At 39.7% G+C, this 17,817-nt stretch overlaps 2 protein-coding genes across 2 annotated transcripts; both read left to right on the top strand.

The window, feature by feature from the left end:
• Positions 1-585: 585 nt before the first annotated feature.
• Positions 586-4,986, top strand: LOC115744538 (tRNA (adenine(37)-N6)-methyltransferase). The gene is made up of 9 exons (XM_030679765.2): positions 586-738; positions 826-947; positions 1,691-1,791; positions 2,233-2,428; positions 2,523-2,615; positions 2,845-2,904; positions 3,357-3,431; positions 3,787-3,867; positions 4,342-4,986. The coding sequence occupies exons 1-9, from the start codon at positions 645-647 to the stop codon at positions 4,699-4,701; spliced, it is 1,182 nt and encodes a 393-aa protein (XP_030535625.1). The 5' UTR covers positions 586-644; the 3' UTR covers positions 4,702-4,986.
• Positions 4,987-8,732: 3,746 nt separating this feature from the next.
• On the top strand, positions 8,733-17,817 carry LOC115744537 (diacylglycerol kinase 7-like). The gene is made up of 12 exons (XM_030679764.2): positions 8,733-9,450; positions 10,573-10,695; positions 10,810-10,947; positions 11,026-11,111; positions 12,053-12,140; positions 13,799-13,874; positions 14,502-14,584; positions 14,798-14,868; positions 16,125-16,202; positions 16,483-16,570; positions 16,907-17,023; positions 17,441-17,817. The coding sequence occupies exons 1-12, from the start codon at positions 9,124-9,126 to the stop codon at positions 17,597-17,599; spliced, it is 1,434 nt and encodes a 477-aa protein (XP_030535624.1). The 5' UTR covers positions 8,733-9,123; the 3' UTR covers positions 17,600-17,817.

Raw genomic sequence — 17,817 nt, 5'->3', positions numbered from 1 at the left:
TTGATTGCATACATGTTGGATTTCAACATGGGACGTGGAAATATAGTCCATTGAAAATGACAAGATATCGTTATTTCTCTTGGTCAAAAATAAAAAAAATTTATTGTTTGGCCATTTAGTAAGAGTCTAAATGCGAATACAATAATCGGTGAGAAAAACGGATCAATCGAATTGGGAATTGCTTGGATTTGACCGAATCGAACCGAATTGGCAATTCCTAGGGGCTCCGGTCCAATTCCCCCTTTCAGGGGGAACTGGATCGATTAATTTTTAATACATTTTTTTTATTTCATAGATGTAAACCTAATAATTTATTGGTTATTTTTTTATTTCGTAAATGTCACCATATATATTAAAATTGAAGTCTGTGTTGCTCTACCCTATTAATAATTCAACGATTTCATTGAACCGCTCGAGAACGGGACCAGATCGGAATCGGTCCGATTTGGTTCTTGGATGAGACCAGACAGGATTGGGAACCGATCATCCTAGATACAATATTGTGTGAACTTGTGGGTTTTCGCATTTCAAGTTTAAAGTTGGGCCGTAAAGATGGGCCTTTGATGGGCTTATCGCATAGAATATATCCGTGGGAATTACGTCTGTCCGGACAATCGACTCTCCGGCGATTGATTTCATCTCCCATGGCCTCCGATTCGAGTGGAAATTCAAAATTTGGTTTCGCAATCGCAGTTTCCTCGGCACTCGCCGCCATTTCTGCATCGGCCGCCGTCTCCTGTAGTTCGCTGAGCTTCAGTCTGACTGCTTTTCGCTCTCTTTTTGTCGTTTACGCCTCATCCGTGCGCTTGACCAATGTTCTCGCAGGGTACTTGTGCAAGAGGAAGTCGAGAGAGCTGGAATCGACGATAAGAGAGCTCGAAGCGTCGCTCAAGTCCTCGTCGGACAAATGCGCTGCCGAGAGGCGAGGCCGCATCAGGGCTCAGCAGGTTCGAGTCTGTTTGTAATTGTTGCAGGCATTTCTGCGATATTCTGCTTAGGGAGACGGCGAAAGAGGCTTGGGCGATTAGCTTCAGGGCTTTATGCTGCAACGACTCGCTGAACACGATATTGCGTTTGTATTTGAATCAACTCCAATCAGTGTACCCACGGAATTGCTTTTTTGTTTGAGCCAACAAGAATCAGCGCGCTCATGGATTGCGCACATTTTGCATTCGCACATGCAAATTATGCCAAAAGCCTTTTGCTATTCGAAAAAGTGAGAGTAGGATGAGAATGGAAAAGATAAACATGATGGAGGGAGATAGAGCGGGGATCGTAGGAAGGACAGTGGAAGCAGTGATAGCTGGACGCATTTTGAGTACAGTTGTTTGATCATTGTTGTTTGAAGTTTGTAAAATTTGTGCGTTCTTCCAAGTCATATTTATCTTAAGAATGGATAGTTATTCAGTATATATAGTAAAAGGGAGTTGCTCCTTCTCCCTGTTATCATTGATAATTTGTCTGCAATTTTTCGTTTTTCAGCATTTGCCATTTGGCTTTTACTTAATGCTTGGCACCGAAAATCTTTAAAAACCATACACGTGGACATTTAAGGCCATATTGTTCGTGTGAAAATTTTTCATAATTTTTTGAGTTGAGAATTATTTCTTTAATTTTCAGTAACTTGTTTGCATAAAGAAAGTGAAAACCAACAGGCCCTTATATTTTCTGGGCAATGTGTTCACTCTAGGCTTTAAGGAAAGCTATAGCACAACCTCGGTTGGAAGATTCTGAGGTTACTTCTTATCCAATGAGACCTATTGGCATTGTCAGGTCTTGCTTTTCTACCAGGTATGCAATTTGCCAATCTCTGTTTTGCCATAATGAACTTTTTTTAGTGGTTCATAGCCTTGGTGACAGCTTCTTCATAGTATCTTGATATTGGAGATTTCACAAGTTTTTTTTTACTTGAATGATTGGGGAGAGATGGCGAAAGAATTCGTTTGGAGAATCATAGTTGGCATACATGAAATGAGATCTGAATGTTCACACGGAAAAGTTTGTGAATTCTCTTGAAACTAAAGAAAAAGTTTCTGGCAGTGTCATTGCATCGGTTAGCGGTCATTTTTTTTCTACTCCAGTCACTGGAACTTCTGAAAATTAGATTTGTTGTTCAACCATCTCTTTTAATAAGGCAAGCCCATACAATTATCAGCTCTGTGCAGTTAATTAGCATTTTATGTGCAAACTGTTTGTAAAATGAGCCATGAATTGTTGTATCTCACGATGCAGGAATGGCACACCGAGGCAGCCTTTAATTGTGCCCCTTGCAAGAGCTTGTTTGGTATTTGATGCATCTCGAGTCCCTCCAGCATCACTTGAGGGCCTTGAAGGATATTCTCATTGCTGGATTATATATGTTTTCCATCTCAATACGGATTTGGAGAAGTTGTGGAAGGAGACATCTAGGTCAAAGTTCAAGGCAAAGGTTTGTGGCCTGTTATGATGAAACTGTGACCAGGCAAGCTCCAACTAGCCTTGGTATTTGTCAAACTTGTTTAAGAAGATCAATAGATGGACAGGTCAGGGTGCCCAGACTAAAAGGTGAAAAGGTTGGAGTCTTTGCTACAAGGTCTCCACATCGACCTTGCCCTATAGGGCTAACTGTTGCAAAGGTAATCAGTCTTATATGAGAAAATTGTGTCTTCTTTTTTGAACTTTTTGAGTGTTTCTTTCCTAGATTGTACGAATTTTATAAGAAACTTCTCAATGGATTTCTGTCTACAGAGCAGATTTCCTCACATTGTGTGTTCTTCTGGTTTCTACTTGCAATTTACTCTTCTTTATTATGAAAATACAAGAATTATAAAGCACACTTAGCTATATTTGCTTTGTATAACCTAGGTGGAGACTGTCAAGGGAAACACAGTTTCACTCTCGGGCGTGGATCTGGTTGATGGAACCGTGAGTTCTCTCTTCTCATGATCTACTTCCATGTTAGATTAATTTGTTTTTTTCATTGGCCTATGATAACCCAAATTGGCCATCAATGGATTACGAGCTTACATTCTTCATGGTCTAAATTTCCTAGAGTTATGTTGTCATTTGATTTTGCTCATAGTAATCTTCAGCCACCTCTAATTGATTAACTTCTATCGACTACTCAGGCTATCTTCCGTGGATTAGAAAGCTAATTGGTTAAGAATGTGCGAAGAGTTTAGAATATCTTTAGTAATTGACTGCCTGAGTTACTGGAGTTTTATTTTTTGTGGCCTAAGCATAGTATCAGCTCCCTTTACCATTATTGCCACTTGAGCAATACACTAACTAGATGTAGCGCTTACATCGGTACTTCCCTTTCGCAAAATAGAATTGCTTAACATTAACATATTTATGATTTTGTTTATGTTGGACAGCCAGTTCTGGATATCAAACCTTATCTCTCATACTGTGACAGCCTCCCAGGATCAAGAGTACCGTCCTGGGTAATGGTGAGAATCGGTTCTCTATTGTTTTCTGTTTGTGATTCTCTTTCAGGGGTTCAATTGATACTATACTTTACGTATGAAGGATGTCACAGTATCTTTTTCATGACTACCAGTAAATAATATTCATGATTATGATGATGTCTGTTGTGAGATTTTTAAGCTTCGTTGGCTCCGTCAGACTTGAACTCTTAAGGATTTATGCGTTGCCTTAATAAGGTATTTGAAGTTCGTGCTGCAGTTGCTCCTGATCTTTGGCTACCGATTCACTATATGAAGAAAACAAGGGCCTTCATATGTATTAAGTCTTCTCTACGAAATACACATTTCTTGAGATCTCACATATGCCTAATTTGCTCAGGTTGACAGTTCACTAGCAGTTGCTTCCGTGAACTTCTCCAGTCATTTCTCTTCAAAACTAGCTGATTGCTGGGCAGTTGCGGTGAGCTTTCTTAAATTAATTTGACTAATCACTATGGAGATCTTTCGTTCATGTACTCTTTCCACATTGGACAGAGTCTTCATATTTTTTTTTGTGTCATCTCATGATAGTTCATTAGTTTCTGTGCATTTTCTAATTTTGTGGAAAGATTAGAGGATTGATTTGCTCATCAAACCGTTGGTGATCAATTTGCAGTTCAATTTTGCCATCGGTGAATGTAAAATGTTGGTATCCACTTGAGTTTCTCAATCGAGGGATGTTTGCTGCTCTGTCATGATGCTTCTTTTACTATGGTTCTTTCTGTCTTATGTTAGCATGTATGACTAATTTGTGAGCAGAATATCCTATCGGAAATGCAGTTGCAAATTACGTCATATGACCGAAAATTGATCTTCCGAGTCATCTATAAGTAGCGAGGCTTATCTTAGTTCTTAGTCCTTAGTCCGTTTATGTTTTGAATAATGTGCATTTCAGGGAAAGAGTTCGATGTATGCATCACCAGAAGAGCTTCAGAAGTTGATCAAGGAAGTCCTTTCCTGGGATATACGATCAGTATCTCAGAGAAACCAAACAAATGATTTGCCTGTTAAGGAAATTAATGGCAAGGCATCTGATATAAGTTCGGACCCGGACGACCTGCATGAAGATGGTTCTGATGGACGTGAGAAGGCACCTCTGCATTGCACGGATATAGTTTATCACCTTGTTTTGGAAAGATTCGATGTCTTGTATAGGATCGATTCCGATGGAAATGTGTTTGTGGAGAAAGTCACACTTCCCTCAGACATCCCAGATAATAACAATGAGAATATCAGAAACCAACACGAAGAATGACTTGGACAACTAGGTTGCTTCAGGATTTTGGTAATGCAAATGGATGATTTGCTTGGATTAGGGTTCATTCCATTTCCACATCTGGAGCTTGGAGGTTCCTGTTTCTCTCGATGTTTCATGTTTCAATGGCTATTTCACTTTAGATCCTGTCGGTGAGGTTTTCTACTTCTGTTCAATATGTCTATTCACTTTGCAAACCAACCAGAAGGCAGAAAAAAAAAATAGAACCAAATAAATAATCCGAAGTATACATGGAGGGTACTACGAATATGCTGAGTCATACTAGTCTCGTTCAGGATATCTTTTTGGAAAGCGCACCAATCACACGTCCCTGGCGAAGCTGCGCTGGCAAGATGGGCACTTGCATACACCTTGTCCTTATCATACACCGATTTATGAGATCAGGATTGTACATTCCCATTTTCTGGAAAGCAGATGGAAACCCAAAAGGGAAAAGCCGTCGCTCAGCCTTCAATTTCGCCATCCGTGGGACGGCTCCACCCTTTTCTATTCTCGTGTTTGATTCTTCTCCTTATCACAAGTTTGGCTTTCGGTTTTCCTTTTTCCATTTCGAGATGAAAAGGAGCTGGCCGGAGTTGAAATCCGCGTGTTAGGGGACGTGGTTTGGATTGAAATCGACGTCTCACCAATGAAGAAGCTTGCACTAAGTTGTTGGCTGTCTCTTTTATGTGGCAGGACAGAAGATTACATCAGAAGTCAGAGGTTAAGAGTTACCATCTGGTGAGTCACTTGAAGATACGATGACGTAAAGCTCCGGCACAGGGTCCTTATTGCTTTGTTAATGAATGAAGTATTCCTCGGACCATTGGTTGTTTACTCTAATGTCGTGAGAGAAAGCTCTTATTAGGTAGGCTAAATAGATCCGTCAAATGGGGTGGGTCGGATCGAAAATAATTCGATCCAAATAGATCCATTTAATCCGTTTTGATTTATATTATTGAAATACTTCCATTTTTAACTTAATTTAGGAAAATTAATACCCAACTTGAGATAACGGTGCGAAGTGAGTGAACGTGAGATTGAATGAAGAGAGAGTTATAGAGGTGGGTTGGGTCTAAATAAATTGTAAATTAATTTATGATCAATTTGCGATCAATTTAATACACATTTTATGTTTAAATCAATTTATGCCCTATTTATTGAATTTAGGTGACCCATATAACAACTCATTTCAACATATATAAGTTGAGAAATGAATTTATCACCTATTTTGACATGTCTATTTTCAAATCAAGAAGCACGTGAACTTTTTAAAACATAAGGATTTGATGATCAACGGGGGTTTCGGACAGCATTAGCCTGTAGCATAAGCTAAGGGACATTTGCAGGACCAACAACAGCATGGCTTGCGCAGACGTCAAAGAAGCTTCGAAAGACGTGAAGGCCACCCAAAATGGACCTCTAGAAGATCAACGGTCAAGCCACCGTGTGGGACCAGGGGGAGGCCAATTTTCAAAGTTCTCCCACGGGGTTCGAATGGACCGGCCATTTTACATGCTTGCCCCCGTGGCATTCCGAGATTTACTATGAACCCTGTGATTTGTGAAGAACATCGGCCCCACAAATATCGAAAGACGAAAATTATTCCCTTTTCGCTTCATTGCCCTGATACGTTTCGTGTATTTTTGTCGTTCTTACCCCGCTCGCGACTTTATTCAACGGGTCTCGAGCACGCATGATAACATTTTTACCTCAGAAATCAACTTTTATCATAAATTGATTTTTCTACTTATACTCAGAAGTAGAAGTTGATTTTTTTACTTACGCTCCAGAAACTAATTTCTAATCACAAAATTCATTTGGTAATAGTTAAAAATTTCTATTTTTAAGACATTATTAACAGAAAATCTTTTCTGAAGAATTATTATCGGCGGCCGAAAAGTTTCTACTTCATTTTTAAAATTTTTATTATTAAAAAATATTATTTACTTTTTAAGAATAAAAGTTTATTATTTATTTTTCACTTCGGCGGGCGGATTTGGCGACTTGGAGGTGGCGGGCGACGAAGGGCAATGCGCAACAATCACAAACGGCGGCGGGAGATGGTCGGTGGTCATGGCTTGTGGCGAGCGATGGTCGGCGGTGGTCACGGGCGGCGATGGGTGGTGGCCAATGGTGGTTGGCGAAGGTGGTGGTCGGCGGTGGCCGCGGTGGGTGTTGGTAGTTAGCGATGGGCGGCGACAGAAATCGACGGAGGATGGCCCGATCGAAAAGAGAGTGATGGCGTAATGAAAAGAAGGTAAGGCGAAAAGTACTTTGTGAGTTTTTTTTTGGTCCAAGAAGTACTTCTTGAATTGAGAAGCTACTTTTTTTAACTTCTTAAATTGGGAGAGAAACAACTTTAGAAGTAAAAATTTCTTTTAGAAGTAAAAGTTTCTACCAAACGGATTTACGCCTCAGAAGTTAAGGGCACGCATGGTAACACTTATACTTTAGAAGTTGATTTCTCTACTTTTCCATAGAAGTAGAAGTCGATTTTTCTACTTCTACTCTAGAAGTTATTTTTTATCATAGAAATTCGTTTGGTAACGATTGAAAATTTATACTTTTGAAATATTATTAACACAAAATATTCTATGAAAAATTATTATCGACGGCCGAAAAAATTTCTACTTCATTTTTAAACTTTTAAAATTTCTTTAAAAATAAATTTTAAATATAAAAATTTATTATTTATTTTTTTTACCACGGCGGCCAAAGACGATGACTCGGCGGCGGCGGCCGGTGAGGTGGTCGATGGTTGGCGACGGTGGCGGTGGTCGGCGGTCGTGGGCGGTGATGGGCGGTGGCCGATGGTGATTGACTGCCGGGGATAGTCGGCGAGTGGCGACCGGTAGAGGTCTGCGGTTGGCGATGGGCGGCGAAGATTAGCGGATGTAGGTATAATCGAAAAGAGGGTGAGACAGGAAGTACTTCTTGAGTTTGAAAAGCTACTTTTTTTTAACTTTTCAAATTAGGGGAAAAATAACTTTAGAAGTGAAAATTTACTTCATGAGTAAAAATTTTTACCAAACAGATTTCTGCTTTAAAAGTTACATTACCAAATAGATTTATACTTCAGAAACACTTCTGGAGCGAAAATCCATTTCCATAAGTGTTATCAGACGCACCCTAAATTACCAAACGGATTTCTATTCCAGAAACACTTTTGAAGTAGAAATTTACTTATGGAAGTATTACCATGCGCACCCTCAACTCACGATAGATCTAATGGGCGATGAAGCGGTCTGATGGTGTGCTGAACCTTATTTGATACAAATTCGAAGTGAATACATTATATCGTTGAATTCGAAATGAGCAATTTTTGTGAAAAATTAAAATAAAGATGAGTGGCTCAAGACGGACTTGCCCACGTATTTGTACGTGCATATTCGATCAACTTTAGCTCGCACGTGTCATCTAAACATAGTGATTGCCTTCTTTTTATGGATGTGCAGAGGAACATATCATTTTAAATCTTGCCGAACACCGCTTTTCAATTATGGAATGTGAGGAAAAGTAGATGGATGTTGAGGATCTCAATCTTCATCGCATTTAATATGGAGGGGTGCTTACCAAATTTCTACTCAACGTCAGAAACCCAAACTAGTTTCCCATAAATGAAAGCCGCCGTGATCGATGTGAATCATGACTAAAATCAACCAATTGCCCCACTCGATTCCACGATATTCCGTGGCTCTTTACCCTAATTATCGACTAAGATTCGACAATTAGCAACTCAAATCAAATGAAATCCTTAATAAGTATTTCCAACGTAAGTGCCCCCCCAAAAAAAAGAAAAAGAAAAAGAAAAAGAGACCGGTTCCCATCTGAAGATCGCCCGATTCACACGGGTTGATATGATTTTCGTTTCGACATCGCGTGAATTGTGGGGGCGCCCGCGCGTAAAGGCCTCGTTTGGCAAACTGAGCCGAACCTAAAAAGCATCTAGAAAGTGGCAAGACTTGTAAATAAAGTGAAGGGTCATGGGCAGAAGAGTCGCTCGGGTTCTCAACAGAAGTGTTCCGACACAACAGCCCAGTTGCAGTTACGAACTGTGAAAACCTCCGCCTTGGCCTGCTCGTGGGTGGTGGTCGTGGTGGACCTCCTGGTGGTGGTGGTCGATTGTCATTCGTCAAAATCTCTCTCTCTCTCTCTGGTCCTCTTGCTTTCTCTCTCTAGACGAATCTGTAGATATACACACAGACGCAATCATGCATTCGATTCCATACTTCGTCTGTTAAAAGCACTGCTAATGTCATCATTGTTCATGATTTCAAGTTAGGATTTTTTTTTTTTTCAAAAATCGTCCATCGACCTTTGGCTTTCCACTTGCTCGAACAAGTCTTCTCTTCTCAGCTGCTCGATTGAATCGAGAGAGAGAGAGAGAGAGAGAGGTTTCTTGGTTCACTATCCGGCGTGATGGATTCCCCGAAGACGCCGGAGAACGGGGTGCGAGTGGCGGCGAGGTCGTCGGTGATCGAATCGTTCCGGGGCTGCGGGCTGACGGGGATGCGAATCGATAAGGAGGAGCTAAGGCGGAGGCTGATCATGCCCAAGTACCTCCGCATCGCTATTCGGAACTCGATCCGGTATAAGGACCCGAACAGCGTTGATGAGAATCAGCCCGCGGACGAGAATCCCGAGCATCCCGAGGCCCCCATGGTTGTTTTCATCAACTCCCGCAGCGGCGGGAGGCACGGGCCTGAGCTCAAGCTCCGGCTTCACCAGCTGATTGCTGAGGAACAGGTGCGAATGATGTGGCAGTTGGTAGGATAGTAAATGTTTAGTTGAATTTAATCACGCGATATGTCTCTGTCCGTATGTCTGAGCTCAAGCTCTGAGTTCATATGGTAATAGCTGTAAAAAGGTCTGTTCTTGCAAGTCGTTTGATTATTTGGAAGCCTAGTCTAGGTTCGTTGCTATGCTCTGGACTGCTCGATTGAGTGTAATCGTGTGTTGGGCATCTGTTGGACACTTCAAGGATTATGGGCATTGTTGAGCTGTCTTAAGATGAGAAAGTCCACAATTTGGGAAATGATGTTAGCCGCTTTGATGCTGGAAATATTTTTGCTAGCTTGAGTTCGCATCTTTTCTTCTATCTTGATCCGTTATCAAGCTGGTTCCTCATCGCTGCATAAAAGTCAAAGCTCCACTGTCTGTGATATTGAAAAGCCCTTCCGCTTTTCTCTTTCCTTTTCAATTGAGAAAGGATGCATCTTTTATGTGCAGTTCATGATTTCTTCATGGGAGTGACTGCTGATAGTGAATTTTGTGTTATTCTTCCATTGATTTGGAGCTAAAAAATAAGCCATGAAGTTGTTGGGTCTCAAATTTTTGAAGGGCGGACATCTGTTGGTTTGTGTTTGTTTTTGTAGTACAGAATTTCTCTTTCAAACAAAAATTTAACAGAGCGAGAGAGACAGAGATTTGAGCCATTCTATGACAACTACTGTTGTGGACAACTTGAATCATTGCAGCGACTCATGAAGATCACTTGACAGATGTGTTCACAAAGACAAGTTTTTCTCTAAAAGTATGGCATGTGATATTTTGGATACTTATATTTTTCAGTTTCACGTGCGCCCTTGTCAAATTATATAGTATGTTAGAAAAGGTCATTTTGAGTTTCCAGAAAGCTTTAGTGCTACATTTGACAACAGGGGTTACTTTACCAAGACTGAAAAAATGAATGCCTACGCTGTTGAAAATCATAATCGATGCAAATAGTAAAACATCAAAGGTTATGCAGGTTTTTTTCCACGGTTTGTCGTGCTTCTGTATCCTAATGTATCTGAATGTATGAACTTTACGTCGCACTCTTCATGTTAGGAAAACACGCCTTTGAATCTAAGGTCATCTATGTTGCAGGTTTTTGATCTACAAGACGTTAAGCCTCAGGAGTTTGTTTTATATGGGTTGGGTTGCCTCGAAAAGTTGGCTAGTCTAGGTGATCAATGTGCCAAGGAGATCCGGGAGAAAATAAGAGTTGTGGTACGTTCGACTAGCCAATCAACTCAATGCATAGAGTTGCGTGGATGTGTGTACAGAGGCGGATCAAAACTTCTACATTGATACATTAGGGCAACCTTTCTGATTGTTGGGCAGGTTGCAGGTGGAGATGGTACCGTTGGTTGGGTATTAGGATCTCTTGGAGAACTTCACAGACTGCACCGAGAACCAGTCCCTCCTGTGGGAGTCATTCCTCTTGGTACAGGGAATGACCTGGCTAGGAGTTTTGGCTGGGTATGCTGCTTCTGTTTGTTGTGTTTTCAATTCTCCAACTGTATCTCTCGATTCATTGTGGTGTAATTTTGAATTTAGGGTGGTTCTTTCCCCTTTGCTTGGAAATCTGCTGTCAAAAGGACTCTTGACAGAGCAAGTACCGGTCAAGTGTGTCGTCTAGACAGGTATGATATCTTCCTTAATCGTCAATTGGTGACATGTAACAAAACTTCATGTCCGGCAGAATGGCAGTACTCATTAGCAATGATCTGGTTTAGGCTGACCTTAGAGTTGCACATCTGGTTTAGGCTATCCTTAAAGTTGCACAGTACAGGACAATGACTGGTTGACAGCTTTTGATGTTATTTGTTGCACTTCGATGACTAACTGCAAATTGCAGGCACTCCTTTGGTGCTTTTTAATATACTCTCTCTCATTCGAAGAAAACATCAATTGTTGCACCATTCCGTTGTTGATATTATCCACTTGCATCATATCAGCTTCTGCTCTAAAATTTCCCAAAGTTCCACTAGTGTGGGTTGAGTACGTAGACTAATACGATTCCATCTCAGCCGAGGTTGTAATGGATTTGGACAACTTGGTGGGAGCAGAAATATATAGGGATTAGGACGGGGAGTGTCTTAGGATGGTTATAATGTGAAACTGAGAGCAGGAAAGTACTTCTATCAAGGTTCATTGGTGCTAATATGTGTCAATTATGAAACCAACAAGTCGATGTGACATTTATTGAGGGGTAATTGCGTGAGAGGTTGAGAGAAAGGATGCAAAGCCTAGCATATAGGGTTGGCTTCCTATTGTTGGGGCCTGTAATCTTCAGGGCAGAATCCCATGCACGGCATCTCAAGCAAGTGCCTCGCGAAGACTGTTTGTTTCTTTGAAATTGTTGCCCAGTGGAGGGACATTAATTTGTAAAGTCTTATTTGCTAACATTAAAAAATTTGGTGATTATATTGCGTATCACGTGAGAATGGCCTGAAGCATTTTACAACCTCTTTCGTGTGCTACGTCTGTTACCAGTAATTCTTCATGTGTTTTTATGAGTATTTGATCATTGTTCACTCATTGAACAATTATTTATCACTGAAATGCTCATTTTACAATGCAGTTGGGATGCTATGATATCCACGCCGATGGGTGAAGAAATTAAGTTACCTCATTCTCTAAAGCCCATTGAAGATTGTGCTCTTCATGAGGTTTGTTAGCTCTTTTTATGATCATGTAGCTCAATTGAATGCGAACCTTTGATGGATGATAGGGCATACTCAGCAACTAAACTATGTGATGGGCATTTTCTTTTCTAAGGTTCATTGATCTGCTACAATATGTTTACTTGGAAGTTCTTTAACAGTACAGTGGAGGAACTCATTCTCTTTTTTAAGTTCATGCATTATATGCAAGTAGCATTATCCTGTGTTCACTTTGAATAAATTGGAGAGGTTTTTCTGAAAGTCTTGGTGAGGTGTCTCTTCCTTGTACCATATTGTGCAGGAACTATAGAATGTTAATGTTTTCCTGTTTTGAATGTGTAAACACTGGATTCGTGGTCAAGCTCGACAATTTAAGGAATATAAAGGGCAATATATGAGCTGTGAAGAGTGGAATGTGATTTATAGTCAGATCTTGAAAATGTGGTAAATTGATGTTATCTTGCTCTATCTAGTTATAATGTTTTGTATGACCAAGCATATATAACTTCTCTAATCCTACTCTAAATGTGCAGCATGTAGGTAGCGCACATTTGGTTGAGTTCCTTATGCACTAGCTTTCATCTGGAAAACTGACATTAGTTTGAAATGCTTTATGAAATGAGTGTTGGACTGTTATATACCCACATGTTTGTGAAATTAGTGAAGGGAAAATGAGAATGTGTTCATGAGTTTCTGGGTCTCATAAAAAAATAAGATATAGGAAAGACCGCATATTAAAGAAACTCTGTAGTGCCTTAATGGAGGATAAGATGAGATAAGCCTCGTTTTCTTTTATTGGTGATTTGACCTTTCAGATGCTTTAGTGCGAACTCTACCAGGGAGATAATAAAGGGTTGTAGTGGAAGACCACAGAAGTTATATGGGTGACCACTAAAGGAAGGACCTTAGCATTTGAAATTGAAGGCTTGATATTAAAAGGGGTAGTATTGCAGTAAGAGATTTTGGGTAATCTCCGTCGATTGGGAGAAGAGGCTTGGTCGGTGGATGGTAGTGTTATTTGAGTTTATTGATGCGTGGATGATGTGTGAATTTTCTCTCTAGCTTTCTGTGGCATCTCTTGGTTTTACAAAATCATCCCTATGTGGTTCCTTGACATTTGACTATCTTTTTGGAATGGTAATGGCTTTGCAGCTCATTGACCTAAAACATGTGGGGATTGAGCAAATAATTGTAAATTAATAGTTATTGTTTCTTTTGTCAGTTACAGATCTATGTAACTACATTAGTGCCATTATAGATGACTTCTGATGATAGGTAAGGTTGATCTCCATTTCATATTATCACTCTTCACGGACTTCAATGCTGATTAGGTTCTGATAGTTGTAATACTAGGGACTCACATGATTTCTAGATTGGACTGCTTGTGAATGTTGTATTCACATGGAACCTACGCTGCATCTTGTCTTTACCAACATTGAAGATTTTTCCTTTTTGAGTATTTTTTTCATGTTCAATCATGTAAGATGAACCGAGAAGTATTTGATTTTTGGTTGTTTGGAGAGGAATATATTGTCTATGCTGATGTGGATGTTTTATGTGTTTCACATGGACTTTCTGTTGCTAGCCAGGGTTATGTTTGTTCTGGCTATTGACCTTTCAGCAAAACCTCTGTTTCTAATGGCCTTGATTTTCTGATGCTCCAGGATTTGGAATTTGAAGGGCAATTGCCCGAGAAATCCAGTTGCTTTGGAGGAGTGTTTTACAATTACTTCAGTATAGGTAAAGCGGTTGCAGTTCAAATCTGGTGCAGATAATTAAGATTGTCAATGCATATGCATTCAATAATGACATACAATTCACTATGCAGCACCCTGCATTTAGTTTTTCACAACCCAATTTCCTTTCACCTATTTTGCACTGCATTTATATGTGGAGATGTTGATTTTGCTCCTTTGTTTGAGGTAGTCGAAATGCTATTAGTACATAGAGGTTTCACTATTTCATTACCTGTTATTTGCTGAATTATCTGACAAATTGTGATTAGTGAATTAAGTGAAGCCCTCTACCGGCCAAAAAAAAAAAAAATTAAGTGAAGCCCTCTGTTTTGCATCATTGTTTCAATTAATATACTCAATATCACCACATTTACTGTAACCTCATTTATCATATGAGATTTAGAACCCTCTTTGTAACCCTAGCACCACATTTCCAATTAGCCTTTTATTTGAAAGCAACTGTTTCCTTCTAACTATCAACTTTCTCATTTCTCCTTTTACTGCATGGCAACTTACCTTTATATTATATAAGATCATGGTTGAAGTTGAACTTGAAGTTCCGGCGATTTAGGCTGTCAGTTTCTATAGTTTTCGATCGTTATTTACTCTCTTCCTCTCTCTGGTTTTGAAGGAATGGATGCACAGGTCGCTTATGGCTTTCACCATTTACGCGATGAAAAGCCTTATCTTGCTCATGGTCCAATTGCAAATAAGGTTCTTATTAATTACTTTGGCTTCATGTATGATCTCATGCATAATTATAATTGAGGTGGCTTTTTCATCAATTTTGGAGCTAAATAGATCTTGAAGTGTTTTGAGTTGCTATCTTCCTTCCCTTCATTTGAAATTGCTACCTTCTTTGTTGCCCCCGTTGCTTTGCTGAGATATGCTAATTGAAGCTTTGAACTGATGTGCTTGTTGCTACAGCTGATCTACTCCGGATATACATGCAGCCAAGGGTGGTTTTTTACACCTTGCACGAGTGATCCGAGTCTTAGGTTGGATACTTGAAAAACTTTTTGACATTTCTCCTACCTTATTCCACTTTTCATTAAATAAATATATGGTTAAAGATGGCATTGTTTTTAGCTACGGAAATTTTACGCCTTCATTTGTTGTCACCTTGTAACTTGGGATGAGTACAAACAGAAATAATATATGGTTATTGCTCCTAAAACATTGCTTGCGCTGCTCATTTTATGCCCTCAACTAGTCCAGCACTGCAAGTGAATTTAAAACCCTTAGATCTTCGGTATGGGGTCTTTGTACTTTTTCATGCTTCCGTCACTATTATTTCTCTGTCCTTTGAATGGGTTGGCTCGTAAAATGCCCATTTTCTTGGAAATGTCATCTGGTTTATTTACCGAGCAATATCGTTGAGAAAAATTTCTAAGGAACAATTTCTGTTAGCAAAATGGTGTTGGTTTGATGAAAATTAATATGACTGAGACGCACGTAACCATTGGCAAAACTGTTCCTTTGATTGGCTGATTTCTATATTTTAGCACCAAGTTTGAGTAATATTTTGCATTTATTTGATGAATTTGTTTGCAATTTTTAAATCGTGTTCATAATAAAAATGTATACATGAAAGAGATGGAATCTGAAGTTAGAGGTTTGAAGTTTTTAACTATTCATTTATCTATATTTAACTCCACCATCCATATCTAGGCTTTCTTATTATTATTTGTTTTTGGAACTGAGCCCAGTATGTTTAAATCATGAAATACTTCATTCAACAATGCTAGCGGAGGATAAATAAACTTATAGAGGGACAGCATTAGGTTGCCTGGAGGAAACTTGGTTGGGTACAAGGGGAGATTGTATTATTGAATCATTCTCTTAGTATGACAACCATTCTCTGTATTGTAATACTATGTGTCCTCTGTAAATTTTAATAATTGCAATACTTTCCCTCCTCTTTTTTGAGGTTTGCTATCTACATGGAGTCTTCCCTTCATTTTTTTTTTCCTTAGGGCCATTTCTGCACATGTTCAGGTAGGAGGAATACTGATCCCACACCTTGTTATTGTTCCCATCTTTCTATTGCAATTTATTGTTATGGTACCTTAAATACTTTGGCTAGTGACTTAGTAGCTGCCCCTAACCTTTGTGAGGACAATGTGGCTTCTTTTTTTCTCTTTTGGAGTCTCGCTGTTGATAAGATGATATTTGCCGATCGAAAAACTGTCTATATGTGTCGTTTTGTTCGTTCATCTCATCTTGCTATGCATGCAAATGTGTTGATTTTTAGGGGACTAAAGAACATTCTAAGGATGCACATTAAGAAGGTCAACTGCACAGAATGGGAGAAGGTTCCTGTGCCTTCCAGGTTAGAGTTCTAAATGTACATGGTTACACAAGCACACGTACATGCATATGTATGTATTTTTGTTTTGCTCTTTCTTTGGGATTCATTTTTTATGTCTCCCATATATTATAGATGCTCATGCTGTAGAACGTTACAAAGTTTGTTATCCCTCAATCTTTCTAATGCTGTTAAAAGCCTAAGCTTTTTGCATAAGTGTTTTAACCAGTCAGCAATTCTTCTTTTTCGCTCCTGAATATCTCATTTTTTAAGTGTTATCTGTTCACTTTTTCCCTGTTTTCAGTGTCAGGGCCATAGTGGCGCTGAATCTTCATAGCTACGCCAGTGGAAGGCATCCATGGGGTAATTTGAAGCCAGAATATCTAGAGAAGGTGCTTCTCTTGAATCTTGTTGCAGAAAATAATTTTAATGAGATTTTTCTTATTGCATGCTTCTAACAGGATTGTGCTTCTTTCCTAAAATGGAGATTTTCTCAAAAGCATGAAAATCAAATTTAATGTCCTAAGAACCAGTGCTGGTGTTACTCAACACCATCTTAGAACAAGCGAATTGGGACAGTCCGTGCACATGAATGAAGCAATTTATTTTTTTATGTTAAGGTTGCATTCTTCTTTGACTGTGTGATATAGCACTTCAGATACTACCTGCCACTTATGTGGTAATAGTGCTTTGTTAGTTTGCCTAACTGTGAGGCATCGGTCATGCAGAGAGGATTTGTTGAGGCCCATGTGGACGACGGTCTGCTTGAAATATTTGGCTTGAAGCAAGGATGGCATGCCTCATTCGTCATGGTTGAGTTGATATCCGCTAAGCACATTGCCCAGGTGAACTATCTTTGAGATGTTATATTCTTTAGTATGAGACTCAAACTGATGTGCCAAAAGAAACTAAAGAAAAACAGAAACTCTGTGGGATCTCACAGTTCTTCAGTGGCAATCAACATGGTGATGGCTGTGGACCCACACCAGATGCTCGCTTGTTGCCAACCGGCAACTGAACTAATGGCTACACATTTTGTTTTAGTTTTCTGGATGTGTCTTGTGTCTTGGCTGTATCTTTTTCACAAGTCAGTAATGGGTTGTCCTCAGAAGCCTGAACCTACCACTGAAGTTTTGGTTTTTCACCATACAAAAACTAAGCCACCTGAACCGTGACAAATTCAGCTGGGGAGGGGACCGTTGGAACCTGGTTTTTCCTAACACGCATGCTGATACGTTGGTGGTTTTGTTTTCACCTGTCAGGCTGCTGCTATTCGGCTGGAAATCAGGGGCGGGGAGTGGACCAACGCGTACATGCAGATGGATGGAGAGCCCTGGAAACAGCCGCTGAGCAAGGATTATTCAACTTTCGTGGAAATCAAGAGGGTGCCCTTCCACTCGCTAATGATCCAGGGAGAGTGAAACACATAGGATATTGCGGATTTGGATCCGCGGAATTGGTGGCCAGATTTTATTTATTTATAATGGATCATGTACCATAGCGATAGCTTAGGTTTAGAACTTTAATGTGATTGCTGTAACTGTATATTCGGCGATTTGTTGTACTAATGTAAACCTTAGTTTATTATAAGTTTAGCAGCTCTTTTGTAGCAAAAATCGATTCACTGGTTGTAGCAGCT

The sequence above is a fragment of the Rhodamnia argentea genome, chromosome 4 (genome assembly GCF_020921035.1).
Source record: "Rhodamnia argentea isolate NSW1041297 chromosome 4, ASM2092103v1, whole genome shotgun sequence".
Taxonomy (NCBI): Eukaryota; Viridiplantae; Streptophyta; class Magnoliopsida; order Myrtales; family Myrtaceae; genus Rhodamnia; species Rhodamnia argentea.
The sequence above is the reverse complement of the archived record's forward strand: the minus strand, read 5'-3'. Positions and strand labels throughout refer to the sequence as shown.

Bases quoted from the DNA above. Each gene is read 5' to 3' on its own strand.
- LOC115744538 (XM_030679765.2), top strand. From the start codon at position 645: ATGGCCTCCGATTCGAGTGGAAATTCAAAATTTGGTTTCGCAATCGCA. The intron at 948-1,690 runs GTTCGAGTCTGT...TGTTCACTCTAG, and splicing joins GCCGCATCAGGGCTCAGCAG to GCTTTAAGGAAAGCTATAGC. The intron at 2,429-2,522 runs GTTTGTGGCCTG...ATAGATGGACAG, and splicing joins GGTCAAAGTTCAAGGCAAAG to GTCAGGGTGCCCAGACTAAA.
- LOC115744537 (XM_030679764.2), top strand. From the start codon at position 9,124: ATGGATTCCCCGAAGACGCCGGAGAACGGGGTGCGAGTGGCGGCGAGG. The intron at 9,451-10,572 runs GTGCGAATGATG...TCTATGTTGCAG, and splicing joins AGCTGATTGCTGAGGAACAG to GTTTTTGATCTACAAGACGT. The intron at 12,141-13,798 runs GTTTGTTAGCTC...CTGATGCTCCAG, and splicing joins AAGATTGTGCTCTTCATGAG to GATTTGGAATTTGAAGGGCA.